This window comes from Esox lucius, chromosome 11 (genome assembly GCF_011004845.1).
Source record: "Esox lucius isolate fEsoLuc1 chromosome 11, fEsoLuc1.pri, whole genome shotgun sequence".
NCBI lineage: Eukaryota > Metazoa > Chordata > Actinopteri > Esociformes > Esocidae > Esox > Esox lucius.
In genome coordinates, this window is record NC_047579.1 from 50131688 (window position 1) to 50153369 (window position 21682).

A 21682-nucleotide genomic window follows, 5' to 3' on the forward strand; every position below is an offset into this window, starting at 1 on the left:
TGAAGGACTTGGGCATGTAATTCAGCGAGACATCATTTAGGCATGGGTGTTTGAGGCAGAGAAGTCATGTGAGGGGACAAGAGCAGCGGGAAATGAAGTCCCATCCAGCTCTTCCTAGCTTGATGTTGTCGTTATGAAGTAAAAAGAGCTTCTCCATCCAAGCGTGTGTGCAGAAAGGAGTTAGCGCAATGTAAGTCGGTGTGTGTGTGTGTGTGTTTCGTGCATGTGTGTTTTTGTATGCTCGTGTGTACGTGCACATGACTGCGGAAAGGTTGAATGGAGTGGAGTGCTGTGTGTGTTACTTCCAGTTGGAGAGCAGCGTGTTTCTTATTCGACCTGTATGTGTTGACGGGAAGGCTCAGACGAGTTAACAGAGCACACAGGGGCCATCTGCACCCTCCCCTGCTGCTCTGCCTGCCATTGAACTCAACCAGGAAGTAACCATCCCAACGATTGGTCATTAATGGACACGGCATGGCCTGCGTTCTGGGCCTCGACATGGCAGCATAGTAAAAACACAGAATATTACTTTGTTAATTAGCATACATACATGATCGTTGACTAGCGAAAACTAGAAAGCTCCTCGGAGCACGTCAAACTCACAGACACGCAGATTGGAGAGGAAGAATATTAGTGTGTGTGTGTGTGTTCACCAGTGTGGAACTGTTGTCGTTCAATGACCACCTCAACCAAAGCCATAGATTTGAACCAGTGACCCCTGTCTTTCATTCCAGTAATCCATTACATAAAGAGATGTTTTGGGTGTGAATTCAAATGTTATCTTGTATGACTTGTGTGCATGCAAGAGTGATCAGTGGCTTTTGGATACCCTCCACTTACACAGTCTTACACAGAGCTTCCTGTTCTCACCCATCACCAGTGTTCCCACCCTCACACCACACATCAGTCACAGAGCTGTGAGCTTCCTGTTCTCACCCATCACCAGTGTTCCCACCCTCACACCACACATCAGTCACAGAGCTGTGAGCTTCCTGTTCTCACCCATCACCAGTGTTCCCACCCTCACACCACACATCAGTCACAGAGCTGTGAGCTTCCTGTTCTCACCCATCACCAGTGTTCCCACCCTCACACCACGCAGACCTGATCTTGCTTTTAGGGGTGAATGTTCGGCAAGTCATACTTATGTGGCTTTCAAATATAATATTTTACATTCCATCCATACCCCCTGACTTTTATTCCACACAATGCTTTTAGCGCTCAATTTACCAAACACACACATGCACGCAGACACACATAGATACAGACAAACAAATGCACTCAGACATGCACACCACAATGATCATAGTAAAAGCATGACTGGTTTCTAGGACAATGAATCGCTCTCTCGCTTGACTGTTGATATCTCAGGCCCTGTGCCTGAGTTTGGCTCTCTTGGTGGATGTGGCATGAAAAGTTCAGTGGTCAAACCTTTTTTCTCCAAATAATAATATATCTTTATTTTGATAAAATCTCTTATATGCTGTTATTCTGTAGGCCCAGACTACAGTGGAATCCACCCTAGAAGCTCACTGAATTATAAAATATCAGATATGACACCAGATAATCAGGCATATTATTAAGAATATAAGCTGTATAAGAATCAGGAATCAACAAGATCAAACTTTTATAGAGTTATGAAATTGCTGTTTTCGTCAATTATGTTAAACAGGCATTATTTTGTCTCTGGAATCATATAGCCTATCTGTATGTATCACTGAGTCAATTACACCCCCCATCACACATCACCCAGTCATTTACACCCCCATCACACATCACCCAGTCATTTACACCCCCCATCACACATCACCCAGTCATTTACACCCCCCATCACACATCACCCAGTCAATTACACCCCCCGTCACACATCACCCAGTCATTTACACCCCCATCACACATCACCCAGTCATTTACACCCCCCATCACACATCACCCAGTCATTTACACCCCCCATCACACATCACCCAGTCATTTACACCCCCCATCACACATCACCCAGTCATTTACACCCCCCATCACACATCACCCAGTCATTTACACCCCTCATCACACATCACCCAGTCATTTACACCCCCCATCACACGTCACCCAGTCTTTTAGACGTCCCTTCTTACAACGCCCAGTCATTTACAGACACAATTCTGCAACACATATTACATTTATTGTTTATTCAGAACTGTTCAGCATGAATGGGGAATCTGTTCTCCATGAAAGCACTCCTCTAACTGCTGATTGAAGGATGAGAGAGAGAGAGAGAGAGAGAGAGAGAGAAAGAGAGAGAGGTGCCTCAATGACAGAGTGGGGACAAGAGTTCAGGGTAGGAGCGTCTATACGTCACACAGCCAGCCCCTGGGTCTGTACTTTTTATTCCTAAAAGGGTTGCAGGGACTGTAGATAAAGTGCGCAATTTATTGTTGTCGGAAGTACATTGTGTTTTCCCCTCAGTCCAAAGAAGGTCAGGTCTCAGACATCCCAGGTGTTCCTCCTTCCTCAATCTCTCTTTCAGGTCAGAGTCTCTCAAGGGCATAAGTTAAAGTATAGGGACATTTGACGCTTGGAGAGTTCCTCTCTCTGTCACCCTTGTCATTTCTGCTGCACTGGAAGCTGAGCAGAAAACACTGGGAAGCTCAATGTAAGGTGTGGTCCTCTGATGTGCTAACAGGAAGTGTGTCACGTTCTCTCAACTGGAGCTGTGGTGTGTGGTCTCCCGTGATAAGCTGCGCACATCACATTTGCCTAGACCATGAGACAAATGTTGTCTGGAAACAGCAGCTTCACTGCCAAAACAGGCCTGCCCTGGTCACAAACCACCACTCATCTCAGTCGCCACCAGTCTGTACGCACAGCAGTGCCCCCCTCTCTCCAGAGGGGCAGCAGCTTCAGCCGTACCCAGACAGAAGCAGAAGGCATGTGGATCCAAGTAAAGGGGGTGGTCTCTGGGCGGGCTGGCGGCTCCGTGTGAGGTGGCCAGCGTCTGGACGAGCTGAGTCCCTGTGTCGGCGGTGCCTTTGAGCTCCTTTAATGCCTCTGCCAGTGGCACTCAATCACTGTGACAGCCACTCATGACCCCGTTTGGTGTGTGACATCGTAGCCGCCGCCCTCACAATCCCGTCCTCAGCACGACTGCCCCTGTACCTGAGCCGTCCGTTACCCTCACCTCAGCGCCCTACAACGCTCACAGCTTGGTTTTCTCCTTGCGCTGGGAGTGGGGCGGCTTTCCATTACAAATGTTCCAGGTCTGTGTTTATGAATACTTGCCTAATGTCTTCAACACACTTTTTTGTGTTTTAGTACTACATCTTATCAAAGCTTATTAGCCAATTAAATACAGCTCTGGAAAAAATTAAGAGACCACAGCAAAATTATCAATTTCTCTGGTTTTACTATTCATAGGTATGTGTTTGAGTAAAATTAACATTTTGTTTTATTCTATAAACTACTGACAACATTACACCCAAATACCAATTGTAAATATTGTGAGTATTTATTTGTAGAAAATAACAACTGGTCAAAATAACCAAAACAAGATGCATTGTTTTCAGACCTCATATAATGCAAAGAAAATAAATTCATAATCATTTTCCAACAACAAAATACTAATGTTTTCAACTTAGGAAGAGTTCAGAAATCAATATTTGGTGGAATAACCTTGATTTTTAAACACAGCTTTCATGAGTCTTGGCATGCTCTCCTCTTGTCTGTCACATTGCTGTTGAGCAGCTCAGATTTGTTTGATGGCTTGTGACCATCCATCTTCCTCTTGATCAAATTCCAGAGGTTTTCAATGGGGTTCAGGTCTGGAGATTGGCCTGACAGGGTCTTGATCTCACTCAAAGCTTTTCTTTTCAAGTCTTTTGTCATGCTGAATAGTTATTTTTTATTCAAATGACCTTTGAGGTACTACTTGCACGGTTTTTGCCATCCAGCTGGTCTTATTCCAAGAGGATAGTGATGACCACAGCAGTGGTTTTTATACTTTTATACTTTTCCTCGTTAAATTTGGTTTAGGTAATCACCTAATCAGTACCTCATTAAGTAAAATGAGATGTGCCTGTGTTGGAATTCAACAGACACTGGAATGGAATGGCTGCCATACATGTAGAGATGCTGATTTTAGAAAAATTAGGAGAGGTGTCTACATTTTTTCCAGAGCTGTATATATGGAGATTTGAGCTGACATTTAGGGGACATCATGAAACAAAAGAATAAGAAAGGGTTTAGGAGGGATGGTTGATTTTGTGGAATCAGTGGACAATGCAATGACAAAAAAGTTTTATGACACAGCAACAGTGTTTAAAGGTATGTCCAAAACCACATAAAATGAGATCTTGGACTAAATTCCCACCACAATGCAAATATATAACTAAATATATTCAACTCAGATTCAGAGTTCTGGAATGATCAGCGTATGGGTGGAAAACAAGTTTCCCTACAATCATTCTGGTTGAGGACTGCATGTTAGAAATGATCTCTTAACCACCTTGCAACAGTATCGAAGTATATGAACAGATTGGTACTTCAAATATAGTCTCTCAAGTTATATATCTCTCAAGTTATAGATCTTTCAAGTTATATATCTCTCAAGTTTTACTCCGCATAATAGGCGGTATATGTACTTATATGTACTTATCTCCCCTGCAACTCCAATAAAGCAGCCCTCCACCACTGTGATCTCTGGTGTGTGTGTGTGTGTGTGTGTGCACGTTCTGGAGGTTGTTGGAGTTTGACTCAAGAGATACCTTCAAGTTCTTTATATGTCAACCCTGTTAAAAGAGATGACAGACGGAGATGCTTTAGTAAACCATGTAGTCCTCTCTGACAGTGTCAGTGATCACAGCTGTTGGATTAGCATCATGTTTTTACAGTTTATGATGATACCAGAGGTCACTAGTAAAAACAGAGGGAGTAGGAAGCCTAATATCTTCTGAAAGCAGCTTTGCTCTCTCACTCTTACTCAAAGCTAAAGGTTTTACTGATCCGTAGTCATACCCAAAGTCTCTGTGTGGCCTCCCACTACATTTTACTCCCGTGTATGAGTGTCTTCAAAAGTCAATTATTTTCAACAGCACTTTTCTGTTGGGAGCTCAGTCACTCGGCATCAAAGGCTGTTATGTGATCGCCTATTTCCCAGTTTGTCTCTGCTAGAAAGAATAGAGTTCTGGGTTTTAGAAATAATTTTTTTAAAGAACTATGTGGTATTTTTACAGCATATTTTAACTGTTATAAATGTAATTGTCGTTTTTGTCTTATGTGTTATTTAAAAAAAACTTGATGGTGGCAGCATCATGCTATGGGGATGCTTCCCTGTGTTAGGGCCTGGAAAGCTTGTGAAGAGAGAGAGCAAAGTGGATTCAGCAAACTACAAAGAATCCCTGGGAGAAAACCTGCGGAAGTCTGCAAAAGACCTGTGATGTGGAGAAGATTTGTCTTCTTGCAGGAAAATGACCATAAAAATACAGCCAAATTGGTCAATGTCCTGGAGTGGCCAAGTCAAAGCCTTGAACAATTTTGCACAATTTGCACATGTGCAAATCTGGTACAGACTTATTCAAATAGACATATGGCTGTAATTGCTGCATAACATGATTCTATGAAAAGTTGACGAAAGGAGGTGAATACTTTTTTAAATAGATTTTCTCTTTTTGCAGATAATTTTTTCCATTGAAATTTTTTTGTGTTGATCAGTGACAATAACTAAATAAATCAATTTTGAGTTGTTGTATGACAATGTGGAAAAGACCATGGGGGTGAATACTTTTGAGAGACACTGGCCCTCATTCATGAAACCTTCTCAGAAAAGATTCGGATCTTTCCAGATTCTATCGTTGGGAGAGACTTGATCGATGATCTCTAAGTGTGATTCTGGTCGAAATTAGCATCGATGTCATTGAACTCGCATTCCACAATAGTCAACACCAAATTAAAGCCATTCTAACATTAGGCACACAGCACACACACGCGCCCAAACATACCGTAACGTTTCTTGTTGGAGGGAGGATACTGGCACCAGGAGAATGATATGTATTATGTGACCAAACTAAAACAAGACACGAACTCAACAACGTCAGAAACAGGAATGCAATCCGAAAGAATGACCGACAAGATACACAAGGGAAGGCTGAGGGCATAGTTGAGGGCAGTAACAAAATACAGGGGCCTGTGTTCCAAATAAAGGAGAGCATTGGATCTCACCAGCAAGGACGTGACAATGGCACACATTCACATGTACTGTACGTTTCACTGTGGGAGGTGCACACACTACAACACCGCTCTACCCCTGGTCTGTCCTTCTGGTAAAATAAATCAGTTGTTTTGTGACGTATGGTGCATGCTCCAGGGCCACTGCTGGCCTCATTAACTGAGTTAAACACAACAGGGACTGGATTACTAAGTAAGTGACAGTGCGAATACACAAACATGTGACCCGGGTTGGAATACGGACCATACCAATCATGCCCAGGAGTCCTGTAGGGGTGATACTAATTAGCATAGATTGGGGTGGGTGGGTCGTTTTGTAAGGGCAGGGTTGCCTTGTGTTGTTGCACTCTAGCATCTCCTTATGGTGGGTCGGGATACAGAGAAGAACGCTTAGTTTCTTTACAAGCAGAACCACCACTCAGGATATTGACTGTTAAAGAAATGTGACCTATTATCAGTGGTGACTGTTAATTTAAACAACTATTTTTATGCAAACTTAGTCACCAGGACAAATGGCACAAGCAGCAGGAGGATGAGCTGGCCAGAAGAGAGGTGGAAGAGGCGTGGCTGATACAGGCCCAGCGCAAGGTCTGTCCGGGTGTTTCCTTCCATGTTGTTTTATAGCCAGGCCACATGGCTAGGGGCTGGCTCTTATGCCAAGGGAGGAGCCATTTCACCTGATGACCTCTATAAGCCTTATAACAGCTCAGGCAACATCCCCAACAACACCATGAGGCAGCCTCTTTAACTACACTTTATTATTCTTCTGTTATAATCAGTCCAACCCTCCCCGTTCTTACTGTTCCCTTCTCGTCTACTCATAATCTCACAGTCGACTCTGTAACCAACAGACACAGAATGAAAAGAGAAACTGAGAAACTAACCACAAAACAAGTCCAACATATATCGAAAATCTGTAAAAGATCAATGACAGCTTCCCCTGATTTGGGCAGCATCCCAGACGGACATTCTACTTCATATTGCTGGGTTCCCTTTTGAATTTGATCTATTCAAGACTGCACTGAACATGTCTAATAAGAACACTGTAGGCCTGGTATTGATAGACTTCAATGCAGCATTGGATGCCATTTGGATTGGGGTTATGGCAGACGATAAGTTGGTAGTCTTAGCTGATTTAGACAATTGATTTTGTGCAAGGACTTTCAACCAACTAGAAGTGGCTAGTGAAGGCTTGGTTTGATGGATTGTTCCATCTATTATACGAGAGGGAGTGAGAGGAAATTCATCTTACGCAGCTACTAGGGTCCAATTAATGTCTTGCTCAGTGCGTACTGGAGGGGAATGAGCTGTGACGTTTGAAATCTGGTATGTATGAACAGAATCGGGAAAGAATGCTGTTGGGAATCAATTATAAACATCTCACACTGGCACTGAATCAATTCTACTATCATCAGCAAAATCACTTGTGATGGAGAGTTCCATGTTATTTACCAGGTAAACAACATTGTCAGTGGTCTGGTCAAAGAGTTGCATGCAGGAGATTCACTTCACGGCGCAGCAAGAGACACTGTCAGTGTTAATAGAAAATGTTATTTACGTATTATTTTTAACTTATTCAAATTAAATTGTGTTCTGTAAAACTTCCACATTTGTAACTTAAACAATATTATGTATATTGTCTACTATTGTTTTTCTTCAATTTCCGTTTGTACACTAGGAAGAGTTTCTGTTTCCAAGGAAGGGGATTGTAGATATCCTAAGAATGGAACTAATATTACTAAAAGGCAAGGACAGAAGAACGAGTCGTCCAAAACCATTCTTCTTCCTCCTCCACCTCAGTATGAAAACTGTCAGCAGTGCCAACTTAGCCCAGCGGTGATGACATTTCTATATTCCTTCATACTTCATGTTCTGATGAAGAGCACAGTGGGAAACTGACCTGAATCGAACTGTCACATACAGTATGTTCCATCCGAAGGGGACCAGCCACTCTGTGTCACCTCCATTTTATTCTGGCGTTTTATCATTGTCACCACTTTCTGTTTCCCTGTCTGTTGTGGTTGTGGCTTGGCGTCCTTTAGTACTGTCCGTAACATTGCCCGTGATAGCCCTAACCCTAACCCTGTGGCCAGGGATGACTGTGTTCAAAACCTTGACTGGTCATGCTCGTGTTTAAATGACAGGACCTCTAGTCACTCCCGTGCTGTGCTCACGGTCTCTGGTCTGTCTCTCTGTCAGTGGTCAGGAACTCACTGAGGTGCAGCTAACACATGTGGCTCCATTAAAACACCCTTTCTGAATTTACTGGTCAGGTTTATCGTTGTCAGTCTTAATCATACCGTGTGATCAAACACGCCCCCAACGGCCTGGGCATGGCTCCCTGAGGTAAGAGCTGGCCACAGTTTCACCCTATCAGTCAGTAACAGCTGAAATAGTAGGGCTATATGTTTTGGTTACTGAATACTGGATCACCCTTATGCTTTTGTTTTTACATTACTCACTGTAACAGAGAAGGCTTTTAGGTTTGCATTGCTTTTCTGCTGTGTGGATTTGGGGAGATTATGCTTGTTTTGGAGGAATAAACTGGTAGGAGGGAGAGCTGCATACTAAAAGAGATGGCTGGGAGCATTTACCATTACATGCATATGGAACAGCACAGGACCCAGCCAACCTTAGTAATGGCCACCAACCTCTCTCTCTTCCTCTGTCCTCTCAGCGGAAGGCCTTGAGGGACCAGTGGCTCAGCGAGGAGCCTGAACCTGCTCCTGGGCCCAGTGCCAGGCCCAGGTTTGTCTTTCACAAATCCCAGTTGTTTTGTTTTGCTTTTTGGAGGTGATTACTTTCTGAGTTCCCTTTCAGCAATATTTGTATTTGCTATTAGTGAACATACATGTGAATGGGTTTAATATGTTAATGTGTTGGTGTCATGTTAATAATTAGTTACTATTATACACAAATAAGTTGCCAAATGAAGAGGATGTTGTAAGTCGAGAAAGGGGTTCAATCTAATTTCACACTAAAATACCGGAGTGGAAAGTGTGCCTTTGCAAAAATGAAGAGACCACTGTACCTTTGTCTTTCCTTTCCAAAAAAGTCAAAAAAGGAAGGTTTTGAGTGAGGAAAAGAAGGGCTAAAATTAAGAGACCACTGCAAATTGAACGCTTCTGTCCCTCACTCAAAACTTTCCTTTTCAACTTTTTTGGAAAAAGGTGCCATGGTCTCTTCATTTTTTTCCGGAGCTGTAGCACAACAAATAAGCAAATAATTATCCCACTGATTGTAGGTCTATTCCCTCTCTTGAGTGTTTTTTACCTTTAACGTGAGCACACACCCACACACACTCACAGCATCCCCCACACACACTCACAGCATCCCCCACACACACTCACAGCATCCCCCACACACACTCACAGCATCCTCCACACACAGAACCCACTCTGATAATCACATCCCTAAAATGAACACAACTCAGGGTCTCTCCTCTTTTGAGTTTGCCGCAGCTGGAGATTGAAATCAACTACTTGCCAAGTTCAAAGACACAATCACTAAAACACTATGTGTCATGTCATGTTGTCTTTTAGTGTTTTTTTTTGTGTCAGGATTAAATTGTAATGTTTACTCCCTCTCCCGCTGTCTGTGTGTAATTTAAATCTATCTCTGACATGGTTGATGTGTAAAGTGTGGCACTCTGTGGAAAATTCACACGCTATGATTTTTATTAACATGATCAAGGCAGTGTGTCTGACATGATGGAAAGTCCGTGTGGTTGAATTGTCAGTTGCTGTATACATTTCTAGCCCTTATCGAATGAGCACAATCACGCACCAATGTTAAATGCAGTGTGCTGGGCCTAGGCGAGATCAGGGAGGAATGGTACTGTTTTATGAGAAGACTACACGACCGTAGGACGGGTTGTACCTGGGGTAAGACTTAAAAGGGTCTCCTCAGTTTCCCCACGGGCCGATATTGTACAGAATGTGATACAAGGTACGGATCACCTGCGTGGGTCTGGGGTGATAGGTCTGTATCTTTCCCGTTCACTTTCCCGTTCGCCATCCTGCCCTGGATTATCCCATCTCTTTATGACAGACACTAATGTAATCACATTGACAGAATGGAGCTGCAAATGTGACTGAGTTACAATTGGTATATCGCCAACTCATGTTTGTGTCTGCAGCATAAGCCCTTGCGTATGGACAGATGCTGTACAATAGCTGTTGTACTAGTTCACTGTACGTATATCCATTTCAGGGATCCTTGGATGTGTAGGAGGTCAGCTCCCAGGGCCGATGATGGATACGCTGCCTCGCGACAATAGACCAGATGGTCAGTCAGGCACAGCATTGCGTGGGGGGATTTAACAGAAGCATTGTCACAGTGCTCATCATCATCAAGCGTTGATTACGAACGGGGAAAACCTAAACACGTCTTCAATATGAGGGAAACCAAAGTCCAATCTTAAACATCTACATCACTTCCTCCCAATTCGATCCTGTTGGTAACATTGTTCTGGAGGGTTTTACCTCCAGGGTCCAGCTTTAAAGATATCGCTGGCTGGGAAGAGGGACTGGAGCAGAATACACACAGCTATATTTAGACCATTTTTGTTGAAGTGTGCTGGGGGCTGTGGAAACAGTACTGGGTGGTGCACTCTGAGTCTGTGTTGTGTATTTACTGTACGTTGTGCTGGCTGACATTGGTTAAACATTGCCCCAATGTACACTGCCATTCAAGAGTTTGGGGTCACAAAGAAATATCCTTGCTTTAGAAAGAAAAGCCAATTGTTTTGGTCCATTAAAATGACAACAAATTGATGAGAAATACAGTGTGTCACAGGTCCTCTACTGGCAGCTTCATTAAATAGTAATCTCAATGTCAACAGTGAAGAAGCGACTCCGGGATGCTGGCCTTCTAGGCAGAGTTGCAAAGAAAAGCCATATCTCAGAGAGGCCAATAGAATAGGATTAGTAAAAACACAGACACTGGATAGAGGAAGATTGGAGAAAAAAGTGTTATGGACAGACAAATCCATGTTTCAGAAAGAATATTGTTGAGATGCAAACCAAATGAAAAGATGCTGGAGGAGGGCTTAACGCCATCTGTCAAGCATGATAGAGGCAATGTGATGGTCTGGGGGTGCTTTGGTCTTGGTGCGAGGATTGCAAGGTTTGTACACTGTAAGAGGGATCTTGAAGAAGGAAGGCTATGATTCCATTTTGCAATGCCATGCCATACCCTGTGGACAGAACTTGATTAGAACCAATTACCGCCTTCAACTGGACAATGGCCCAAAGTACAGCTCCAAAATATGCATGAACTATTTAGGGAAGAAGCAGTCAGCTGGTATTCTGTCTATAATGGAGTAAACAGCACAGTCACCGGATCTCAAATCTGTTAAGCTGCTGTGGGAGCAGCTTGACCGTATGGTACATAAGAAGTGCCCATCGAGCCAATCCAACTTCTGGGAGGTGCTTCAGGAAACATGGGGTGAAATGTTCAGATTACATCAACATATAGACAACTAGAATGCCAAGAGTCTGCAAGGCTGTAATTGAAGGACAAAATTATTATTTCAATTCAAAATTATTATTTATAACCTAGTCACTGACTATATTTCCTATTCAAACTCATGGAAAAACATGGATATTTCTAGGTGACCCCAAACTTCTGAACAGATTTAGGGGAAAGGCTGTTTTGAGCAGTGGAATTAGAAGAATATAACAGGAAAATTATATATGTTGTTGCCAGGGTAATGCATACTCTGAGTGTGATTCCAAATCCATAGGTATGATTTTGAGTCTGGGGACCTAGAACTATGAGTCTGGGGTCCTAGGACTATGAGTCTGGGGTCATAGAACTATGAGTTTGGGTTCCTAGAGGCCTGCTGTTGTTCTGGGGTGCAGAGGGGCGGCCTTCTGCTGAGGTCATCAGCGCCGTCGACCGTGTCAAACTGCACATGCTGCTGAACGAGGTTTCAGTCGCACCCCCGCCCCAGACGTCAGAGGGGGGGGCACTTTCCTGCCTACTGATTCATGAAGAAGTGCCTGGTAATATGACAGTGGATGAGGTAAATGGTAGTGGGATGACAGAGGAGGTGCTACTGCAATGGCCCTGGGCCACACCAAGGAAGAGGTTGAGGTTCTGGGGCACAAGGATGATGAGATGGACCCAATGGAGTGTCCAGTCACGCTGACCTTTCTGGGTTGTACTGAGGTAGAGACGGACGGCAAGGGTCATGGGCATGGGGAACACGGAGAGTTTGTTGAGGTGGAGCAGGCGGTCTTTTCTGACGGTCCCTTGGAGAGGAAGGGGCCGTTCCTCAGCCTCCAGTTCTTGAGTCTGGGTCTGACCCCTTCCCTGGCCACACCAAGCCAGAACGTAAGGTTGTCACTCATGAGGACGATAGGGAGGACAGGGGTGAGCTGGGTGACTTAGTGGAGTGCCCTGTCTCACCTAGTTGCCCGGGCCGCACTCAGGAAGGTGTTGAGGAACTGGGGCAACAGGATGAGTTCCCCAAATCTACCACATGGACCAGGGCATCCAAACACCAGACCAAGTGCTGCTCTGTCTTGTGATGGTGCACATGTTTCTGTCTTATCTCTCTCTCCGGGTTCTCTCTGTCTCTCTCAACCAGTATCCCAATATGTTTGCCTGTTTTTGAACTCTTTCTTTCGTCTGACCTTTGCCATTTGCGATGATTGTAGGTGTGCTAGAGAATCATGCTTTTACCTCTCATCTTAAATGTCACTGATATCCTTTGATCCTTCAGTTCCACACTTGTGCCACGCTTGTGCCCTGCCGCCTTCCCGTCTGCTACAACGTTGTTCTGCCACCTACTGGACACAGTTCAGCGATGCATGGAGGTTGCACTGCCACATGATCCCAGCAGCACTTTTGTATAAATTCCTTTGCCTCAGAAATGTGTCACTTAGCCTTATTTCCTCACTGAACTTAAGAGAGGATGAGAAATAGAAAATCAACTGTATCTGTTTCTTTTTGGAAACAGATGTTTTGGGAGATTAATCTCAGAAATGCCTCATGCGCCTGCTTCAGTCTTATTTGCAACTAAAGCCTGGTGATTATGGATTTGACTGCTGAAATGCTGTTGCTTGTCTGTCACCGCTGAAACAACAGCATGCAGGTGTCCCTCTGATTGAACCGACTTTAACCACTTTGTTTTCTACTTTAAAGCATGCTCTTCAGTAATACATTTTATTTTTGAAGTCAAATGTGATGGTATAAAACAATCTCCTAGAAAAGGTTGTGTTATTAGCCATTTATTCAGTGTGATACATACTGTACGATACACTGTATGCGTGAGTGTGTTTGATAGTTGAATAAAGATGGAGCCGTATCTGATTTTAAAGGTGAATGGATTTAAACAGGACTGTTACTCTAAAAATACATGTAATACTTGAGCTTTATTTGTCACTCTGTCCTTTCTGACAACATTCCGTTTTCGAATTGCAAATGAGGTGACGTATCATCAAACAAGAGGCATGAATTGTCTTACACACACAAAAGGGTCAATTAACATATGATTGAAGATTTCAAAAAGGCTGGAAATGTATTCAGCTTCAGAATGAAATAAGACCTTTTACACATAGCAGCTAAGTAGTTTACACTGCCCTGATGATGTAAGTTGTTGGAAAACCCGAAGCGTCCACCTTTCTACTGTGGCCCCTCCCACCTTCCATCACCCAATTGGCGTCTTCAAGCTTCCCATTGGAACACACCCAGTCTCACCTCTTCCCATTGGAACACACCCAGTCTCACCTCTTCCCATTGGAACACACCCAGTCTCACCTCTTCCCATTGGAACACACCCAGTCTCACCTCTTCCCATTGGAACACACCCAGTCTCACCTCTTCCCATTGGAACACACCCAGTCTCACCTCTTCCCATTGGAACACACCCAGTCTCACCTCCTCCATGGGTCTCAGCAGCAGCCTGGAAGCATCTTTCAGACAACAGACAGAACTAGTCACAACACTGCAACCAGGTGGGTCTTCTTACGCATTCTACAATACATCGTCATTTGTCTTATTTTACTGTTAGTTACCCGTGTTGTTCATTAGTAGGACATGTGATTAATTCATGTTTAATTTCCATAATCCATAAACGTGAGTTGAGGTTTTTATTGAAACAGGCTCTTAATAGATTACTGTAAAATAGATGTATATACCTATTTACCCTACAGGATATTCACAAAAAATAAAATAGTTGAGGAATTGTAACGTACAATTTACTGAAGTAAAATAAACATTTTGTATCACTTGGAAAGGTTTTGGCTGGCTTCCCATAGATGTAGGGATGGGCAGTAAGCTCCTTACATATCATTAATATGTTGTGTGCTGTGGTCTCCCATCATTAACAGTTTGGCGTGTTGGTAATCCTGGGCTGCAGAATGGCTTTAAGTCTAGGGGTAAATATAGATATGTAAATCTCCCATACTGTACACCTGAGGTGACTAGATAAGCTGGAAGTATTTGTAATCCAACATGCTGAAGGATACTGTGGATGTGTGAAAGTGTAACCTCAACAATAAGCTGTTGCTCTCATAATATGTCTTCAAATATGCCAAGTAGGGCAGGTGTCTATTTGGGCATGATCCAAAGTCTTCAAACTCCAAGTCTGTCTCATTCAAGGTTTCAAATCTGTCTAAATAATGGAATTACAGAAATGTTATTACCCAAAACGTCCTGACACGGTTCTGAAAATTTCAATTTTCTAAATTGTTAGTAGCTAATAAAGTACACCCTGTCATTTTGAGCTGAAGGCAGACGTTGACTGTCAAAAAGTGTAAGGGAGGTCCTTGGGCAGATTTCACATTGGCAATGAAAAGCTGATTACTCTTCCCTCTGGTCAGCAGAACTCTATGCTCAGGTCAGCTGTATCTATACAGCCTTTGTGTCACCTAGTAACACAAATGTCAGATGAAGTAAAACAAAATGCACCATAAAGTTTTTACAATATCCTTCAAGTTCAAACTTATCTTTTAATGTCATGGTTCGATGTTACATCACATCAGATTCACAAATATTTACTTGATAGTGATCACTTCATTTTATTTGAATCCACGGCTTTTATTCAACATTGACTGCGCATATCTTTCGATTGCTTACAGTCCAATTTCTGTTGGCATTACTTGAAAACTCTGATACTGTTACGATATCAGAAGGTTCTCTACACAACCCCATTCAATGCGTTGGTCCAAGTCTCAGCTCTCTTGTCACAATGCATAATAGCAACACTGTGTGGTAGGTCAGGAGCATTTGAGCTCAGTCGTGGCTGTTGGCTAGCGATGCCTTTCTCCTGCATTTTGTGAACTAGTGAAAACATCCAGATTGAGGAAGCTGAGTGATTGCTGAAATGAGCGAGATGGAAACATCTTGATCTTCCAACTACACAGCACTTGGTAGGGAGTTGTTACAACAATGCACAGATCTGAAACAGAAATAGAATTGAAGGTATGATATACATATATAATATATATACAGCTCCGGAAACATTTAAGAGACCACTGCACCTTTTTCTTTCCTTCCCAAAAAAGTCGAAAAGGAAGGTTTTGAGTGAGGAACAGAAGGGTTAAAATGAAGAGACCACTGCAAATTCAACACTTCTGTTCCTCACTCAAAACTTTCCTTTTCAACTTTATTTTGGAAAGGAAAGAAAAAGTGCAGTGGTCTCTTTATTTTTTCCAGAGCTGTATATACTGAACATATGTATTATGTAGTCCTAATGATGTATGTTTTTCATGCCTGTAATTGCTAAATCATCAATATATTTTTCAGATTGTGAGACTTGGAACTAAAGGAATCAGTCAAAGGAGAAAGGTAACAGTAAAAAGTATAAAGTTTAAGTGAAGTTATACCCCTTCACTATGGCAACAGATCCTCGGGCCAGTCCCAAGAGTCCGGTCTCCCAGGACAACGGTCTGTGGATGGATGCTGGCTGTAAATTAGCAGAGGACACAGATAGGGCCAAGGGACACTCCTCCTTTTCTGAGGAAAAGTCCCATGAGGTCCGGCAGGATGTCATACCGCCCCCGTGTGTCACTACAAGCAACCCCAATGGGATGGAGGAAGACGATGAAGTCTTCATCCTTCCGCCACCATGCACAGACCCCTTTTGTCCAGGTGAGGGCGGTACTACACAGACCAACATAAATGTCTCAGTTGAGGCCAACAGCGTCATAGAGGCTAAAGAAAATCCCAGGAGCTTAGATGGAGTCCATGCTGAGCAGCTCCAGTCTCCAGTCGTGGATAAGACGACAGTAACAGCGGAAGAAGAGCAGATCACTGGACCGAAGAGCAGAGGATCTATGGACATCCCAGTGCTAACTGAAGAACCGGGCCCTGCGTCGGTAACAGAAGTGGACCGATGGAAGGAAGCGGGTGCCCGTAGTCCCGGGCCGTCACATCGCAACGTGGACCTCGGTATTCAGGAAGACACAGATTCCACCCCAGACTCTGAGCCAGAGCGCTTCCTTGGCGACGATGAAGCGACCGTCACGGCGCCAGGGCGCACAGACGAGAGCAGCGGTGACGCCGAAAGCATGGACGATGACACACTGCTGAACTGCGTGGCCAGGGAGCATTGGGTCAGGAGGGACAGTGCTGGCGCTGATGGACAGCCTCGGCTTTCTATTTCAAGAGGCTTATCCGGGGAACAGATGACTGCGCCCTGGCCTCAGTCGCCTGCCTCTGAAGGGCAGGAGCAGGAGGACGTTGACAACCTGACAGTGGCTGAAGATATCCAGCAGGGGGAGAAGCTGCTGCTTCGCCTACACCTAGTGCAGCAGCGACACGACGGACACGCAGCTCAGGAGCCTCCGCCCTCGTACCAGGCAGCCACGAAGACAGGCAGTCAAGACACAGGCTGCCAGGAGGTCGAGTTAATTGAGGGCGTGACGGAGGAGAAAGAAGAGCAGGGAGGGAGGGAGGAAACCCGCGGAGAAAGAGAGCTGGGCGAGAGCGTACAACTCCAAACCATCCTGGTAGAAGAGGCCGCAACGTTATTTAGTGAGATCCAAACGTGTCCTCTTGCCCAGCTCAGGAAAGAGAGGGAATGCACTGACGATGACCAGAGTGACAGCGGGGTGTCCACTGACTTTGGCCCTGTCGGCAATCATGACATCCACACCAGCACAACTCCAATTATTAACAGCAGGGCTCCCCCGCCACAGAACGAGAGGGACATCCCGTCAGCTGTTGAAAGGAGGCCAAGCCTGCAGAGGTCTATGGACGTGGCAAACACCCAGGAGGGTCCCGAAGTGCTGGACATTGCACTAATGAAGACTTCCCTGCTGGGTAAGACACTGTCCTCCAAGACAGCTGGCCAAGGGCCTGGGCGGGGCACTGACTGGCAGTTCTCCAAAAAAAAGATGCAGAAGGAGATCAGCCAGGAGATCCAGAGGGAGCTTGTGTTGGTGAACTTGGGGAAGATCCCCGGGGTCTACAGCAAGGGAACTGTACGCCAGATGAGGGAGAGGAAGCTGCTGTTCGAGGCCTTCCAGCAGGGCAACGCAGAAGGAGCTGCCAAGCACAGTAGACCCCCCTCCACGGCAGGTCTAGGGAAAGGCCATGTCTTTCCCTCTGTGCTGGAAAGAACACGCAGCTTGGAGCTCGTCTCTCTCAAAGCTTGTTCTCTCTCAAGAACCCACTCCCACCAGCTGTTTGACATAAAGGCAATGCAGGGCGGCTCAGGCCAAACCCTGACCGTAGAGAGCCAGCATGCAGGTACAGGAACAGAGCAGCATTTGGTTATTCTGGAGAGTGACGACACAGTTGTAGCCCACTATCCCAACAAAGACAGCAGAGCCCAGCGCCTATGCAGAAGCCTAGAGTGCCTAAGTGTAGGGGGAAACACCTTCAGTGAGGAGGCAGCCACGGATGAGATGAGTGGAGCAGGACCCAGGGATCAGGGCTCAGCCATCCTCCGGGAGAACCCTTTCTATAAGCTGCGTCCCTCACTGGCCATGAAACCAGAAGTAGAGAAGGACATCCGGGAGGCCAGAAAGAGGGAGGAGGAGCTACGTAGGCAGAGATGCAGTCTATATGGTGTTGCAGGGGCAAGTGGAGGGAGACAAGACAGCTCGGATGACCTCACCCTAGACTCCTCCGCCAAACTCACTCCATCCACTTCCTCACTGACAACATCAGGTCAGCGGATATGTCCATTTCACACACATTCTTTACCCTTGATTTAAAGCAAGGTGTATTTGTTTGCGTGTTCCTATTCTTGTATCATAGCGAGGACTGAAGTGTTAGAACATTTTGAGGACAGTTGTCACTTTGACCTTCAAGCTTAATCTGATTGGGGTTATGATTAGTGATAGGGTTAAGTTAAAGCATTAAGGTTCAGGAGTAAGGGTTATTTATGTTTAAGCATAAATATTAGGTTAATGAGGTTGATGTTATGATTAAGGTTAGTTTTGGGTTTATTTAAAAAAATCTATTATGGCACTAAATTGCCAATCCTCACTTTGATATTAAAATCAGCATTGTGTGAGTGTGTGTGCGCCTCATCCATTACACACTACGTACTCATCCCAGCCCAGGCACTTTAATGTCTGTCTCTTTGCATTAGTATCAGATCATGGGCACAGTCTTGTCGACAACTTAGTGTCATCCTTGTCACCAACGGTTAGGGCAAGATCACTCTGACTTTGCTGGGTGATGTAACCAAGGAAGCTGCCACACTACTTCTCCCCTGGCCAGGGAGGTTCAGCTGAAGGGTCTTCTGGGCGAGGATTTGCACGTTTGAGATTGTCTTTGGCTGTTGTCTTTGAGGCAGATGTTTTCAGGACTCTGTGAGGACAGCTCAGACACAGCTTATAACTGCAGTTAACTGTAGGATCATATGAGTGTTCGTAATTCTAACATCTATATAGATAAAAGACTTGTGGGCATTGTGATGTTCATCTATACTAAATGGCTGTTAATGTGAATAATAAAATGTACGTGAATATTTATGTGGATTACACTTATTGGGAAAAGAATACTGTTTGGACATCTCAAGTCTGGCATTTGACAAATTTTAGCACCGCAAAGCAAGCTTATGCAAATGAAACAATATGTGTATATTTACTTGGCACATTTTCAGAGCCTGCTAGATTGGGGTATTTACTCTCCATTTCCACCTTTTCTAATTCTTCCTCCTACCGCCCTGCAGCTGATGGACGACAAACCAAGGGAAAGTTGGATCGGACCTGGCCCCCACCCGATCCGAAGCATGTTGAAGACAACCCTGGACAAACACAGGTACAGCTCTACCTTTGTTACATCTGTCAGGCACACTGTCATCTCCATCCCAGTTTCCTCTCTCTCTCTCTGACACCCATAGTGTCCTTGATTAGCTTTCCACTGAAATATTAGAGCCTAAGGACAGAGTCCATTCCGTCATGTTTTCACCAATGACAGGAATGCATGTTGTTCACAAAGGTTTTCCTGGAGTTGTCATACAAAGGATGCTGTTATTCTGTATTGCTCTATTAGCAATGAAAATGAATGGATTATGTTTAGAACAATGGGGAAGCTGACCTTAAAGGAGCAATGCTGTGTGCACAATTCCTTCATTGTAATAGATGTCCATAATATATCTGCAGTAATAGTGAAATGGTAGTGTTTCAAAATATGTATGAACCCAGAAATTATTTTGGGTGCACTCAAAAGCACATCTTAAAATGTAGACTAATGGTTTTCTAGTGTTTTTCTAGTGTTGGTTTGACGGCCAAATGTTGCAATTAATTTTACGTTTGTATAGATCCTACACATCCCTCTTTTAACAATAATATTAAAAACTGTACTGATCTGTAATGTTTAAAAAGTGAAAAAGGATGTTGTTTCATTCAAGTTCAGTTTTGGTGAGAAAAGTGGAACATAAGCAAACCTTATGGAACCTAACCCGCTAATCAGAATATGAAAAACCACTGTCCTGTATTTTCTCTCAAGGAGACGAAGGTTTTCAAGGCAGGTGGCCAGAAAACGCCTCTGTGGCAACGATGGGAGGCAGGAATGGTGAGCGGCCCACAGCCACGGAAACAGGACTGATACTGAAGACCACACACACCAGACCGTGTTATTATGACGCGTTACACCCCAGTAAACAATTAAGAGGATAGAAGTGTATGATGTATGATTGTAGCGGTAACCATGGCAAAAACTTGAATTAGTTTTAGCTGGAACATTCCATGCTTTGTAAGACTGAAAACTGTATTGTATATACCATTACAATTTAATTACAAATATTTACAATGTACAAAATACGTTTTCATTTGATCTTCTAGATAAAGGTGTTAAATACTCTTCAGTGTTCATTCAAAACGACAAATAATATCCACAATTTGGATAAACGTCATGATGAAGAATTGCATTAGTGTGAAGTTGATCAAAATACTTTGAATATTCAATACAATTACAAATATTTTAATTATATCTGTCTGCTCATACTGTGTACGGTACCTCTGATTTGTCCTGTCAAGCTTGGCTAATAAGTATTGTACAGTAAGTTAATAAAATATACTGAGGGAAAAACTATTGGATAAATCAATTGAATTTTTCAATCAATGTAATCGTACAGCTGTAACAGACTGAGGGGCAGTCCAGTGGTTCATTGCCACCCCCCCCCAACTCCCCCCCATTCGAGTTATAGCCAGCCTGTGCTATTTTGTGAAGGGGGTCGTAAGCAACATTTATAAGATCTTCAGTTTTTGGTAATTTTTCGTGTGGAATAGCTGTTATTTCTCAGAACAACTATATACTGACAAGTTTCCAAAGAAAGTTCTTTGTTTCTTGTCATTTTGAGCCTGTAATTATACAGACAATTCCTGATGCTGTAGATACTAAGTTTGTCTAAAAGCCAGTTTTACTGCTACTTTAATCAGCACAGCAGTTTTCAGCTGAGCTTACATCCAACCCTGTTTCCAAGAACATTGGGACGCTGCATAAAAATTGGGGGGAAAAACAGAATGCAATGATGTGCAAAACATCCCTATATTTGATTGAAAAAAGTACAAAGACAACATGTCAAATGTTGAAACTGAAGCATTTTATGGGTTTTGGGGAAAAAACATGCCCATGGAATTGTATCCCAGCAACGCGTTTCAAAAAAGTTCTTTACCACTGTGTTGCATCACCTATTCTTTTAATGTGTGTTTGGGAACTGAGGAGACCAGTTGTTGTAGTTTTGAAAGTGAAATGTATTTCCATTCTTGCATGATTTAGGATTTCAGCTACTCAACAGTTCGGAGTCTCCTTGCCTTGTCCGGAGGACGCGGTGTCCATGATTCCCAAAAATTATTTCAATTTTGATTAGTCAGACCACAGGACTGTTTTCAGCTTCACCTCAGTCCATCTTAAATGAGCCTGGTCCCAGGGAAGGTGGCGGTTGTGGTTTATATCTGGTTTTAACTTGCATTTGTGGATGCATCGACGTACTGCGTTCACAGACAGTGGTTTTCAGAAGTGTTCCTGAGCCCTTGCAGTGATTTCCACTACAGAATCGTGTCTATTTTTAATG

The 21682-nt window shown here is 43.8% G+C and overlaps 1 protein-coding gene across 1 annotated transcript; it reads left to right on the top strand.

Moving 5' to 3' along the window:
- The first annotated feature begins 14052 nt into the window (after positions 1-14052).
- On the top strand, positions 14053-20700 carry LOC105013439. Its single transcript, XM_010874975.3, has 4 exons — positions 14053-14162; positions 15955-18324; positions 19337-19425; positions 20116-20700. The coding sequence occupies exons 2-4, from the start codon at positions 16044-16046 to the stop codon at positions 20212-20214; spliced, it is 2469 nt and encodes an 822-aa protein (XP_010873277.2). The 5' UTR covers positions 14053-14162; positions 15955-16043; the 3' UTR covers positions 20215-20700.
- The last annotated feature ends 982 nt before the right edge of the window (positions 20701-21682 follow it).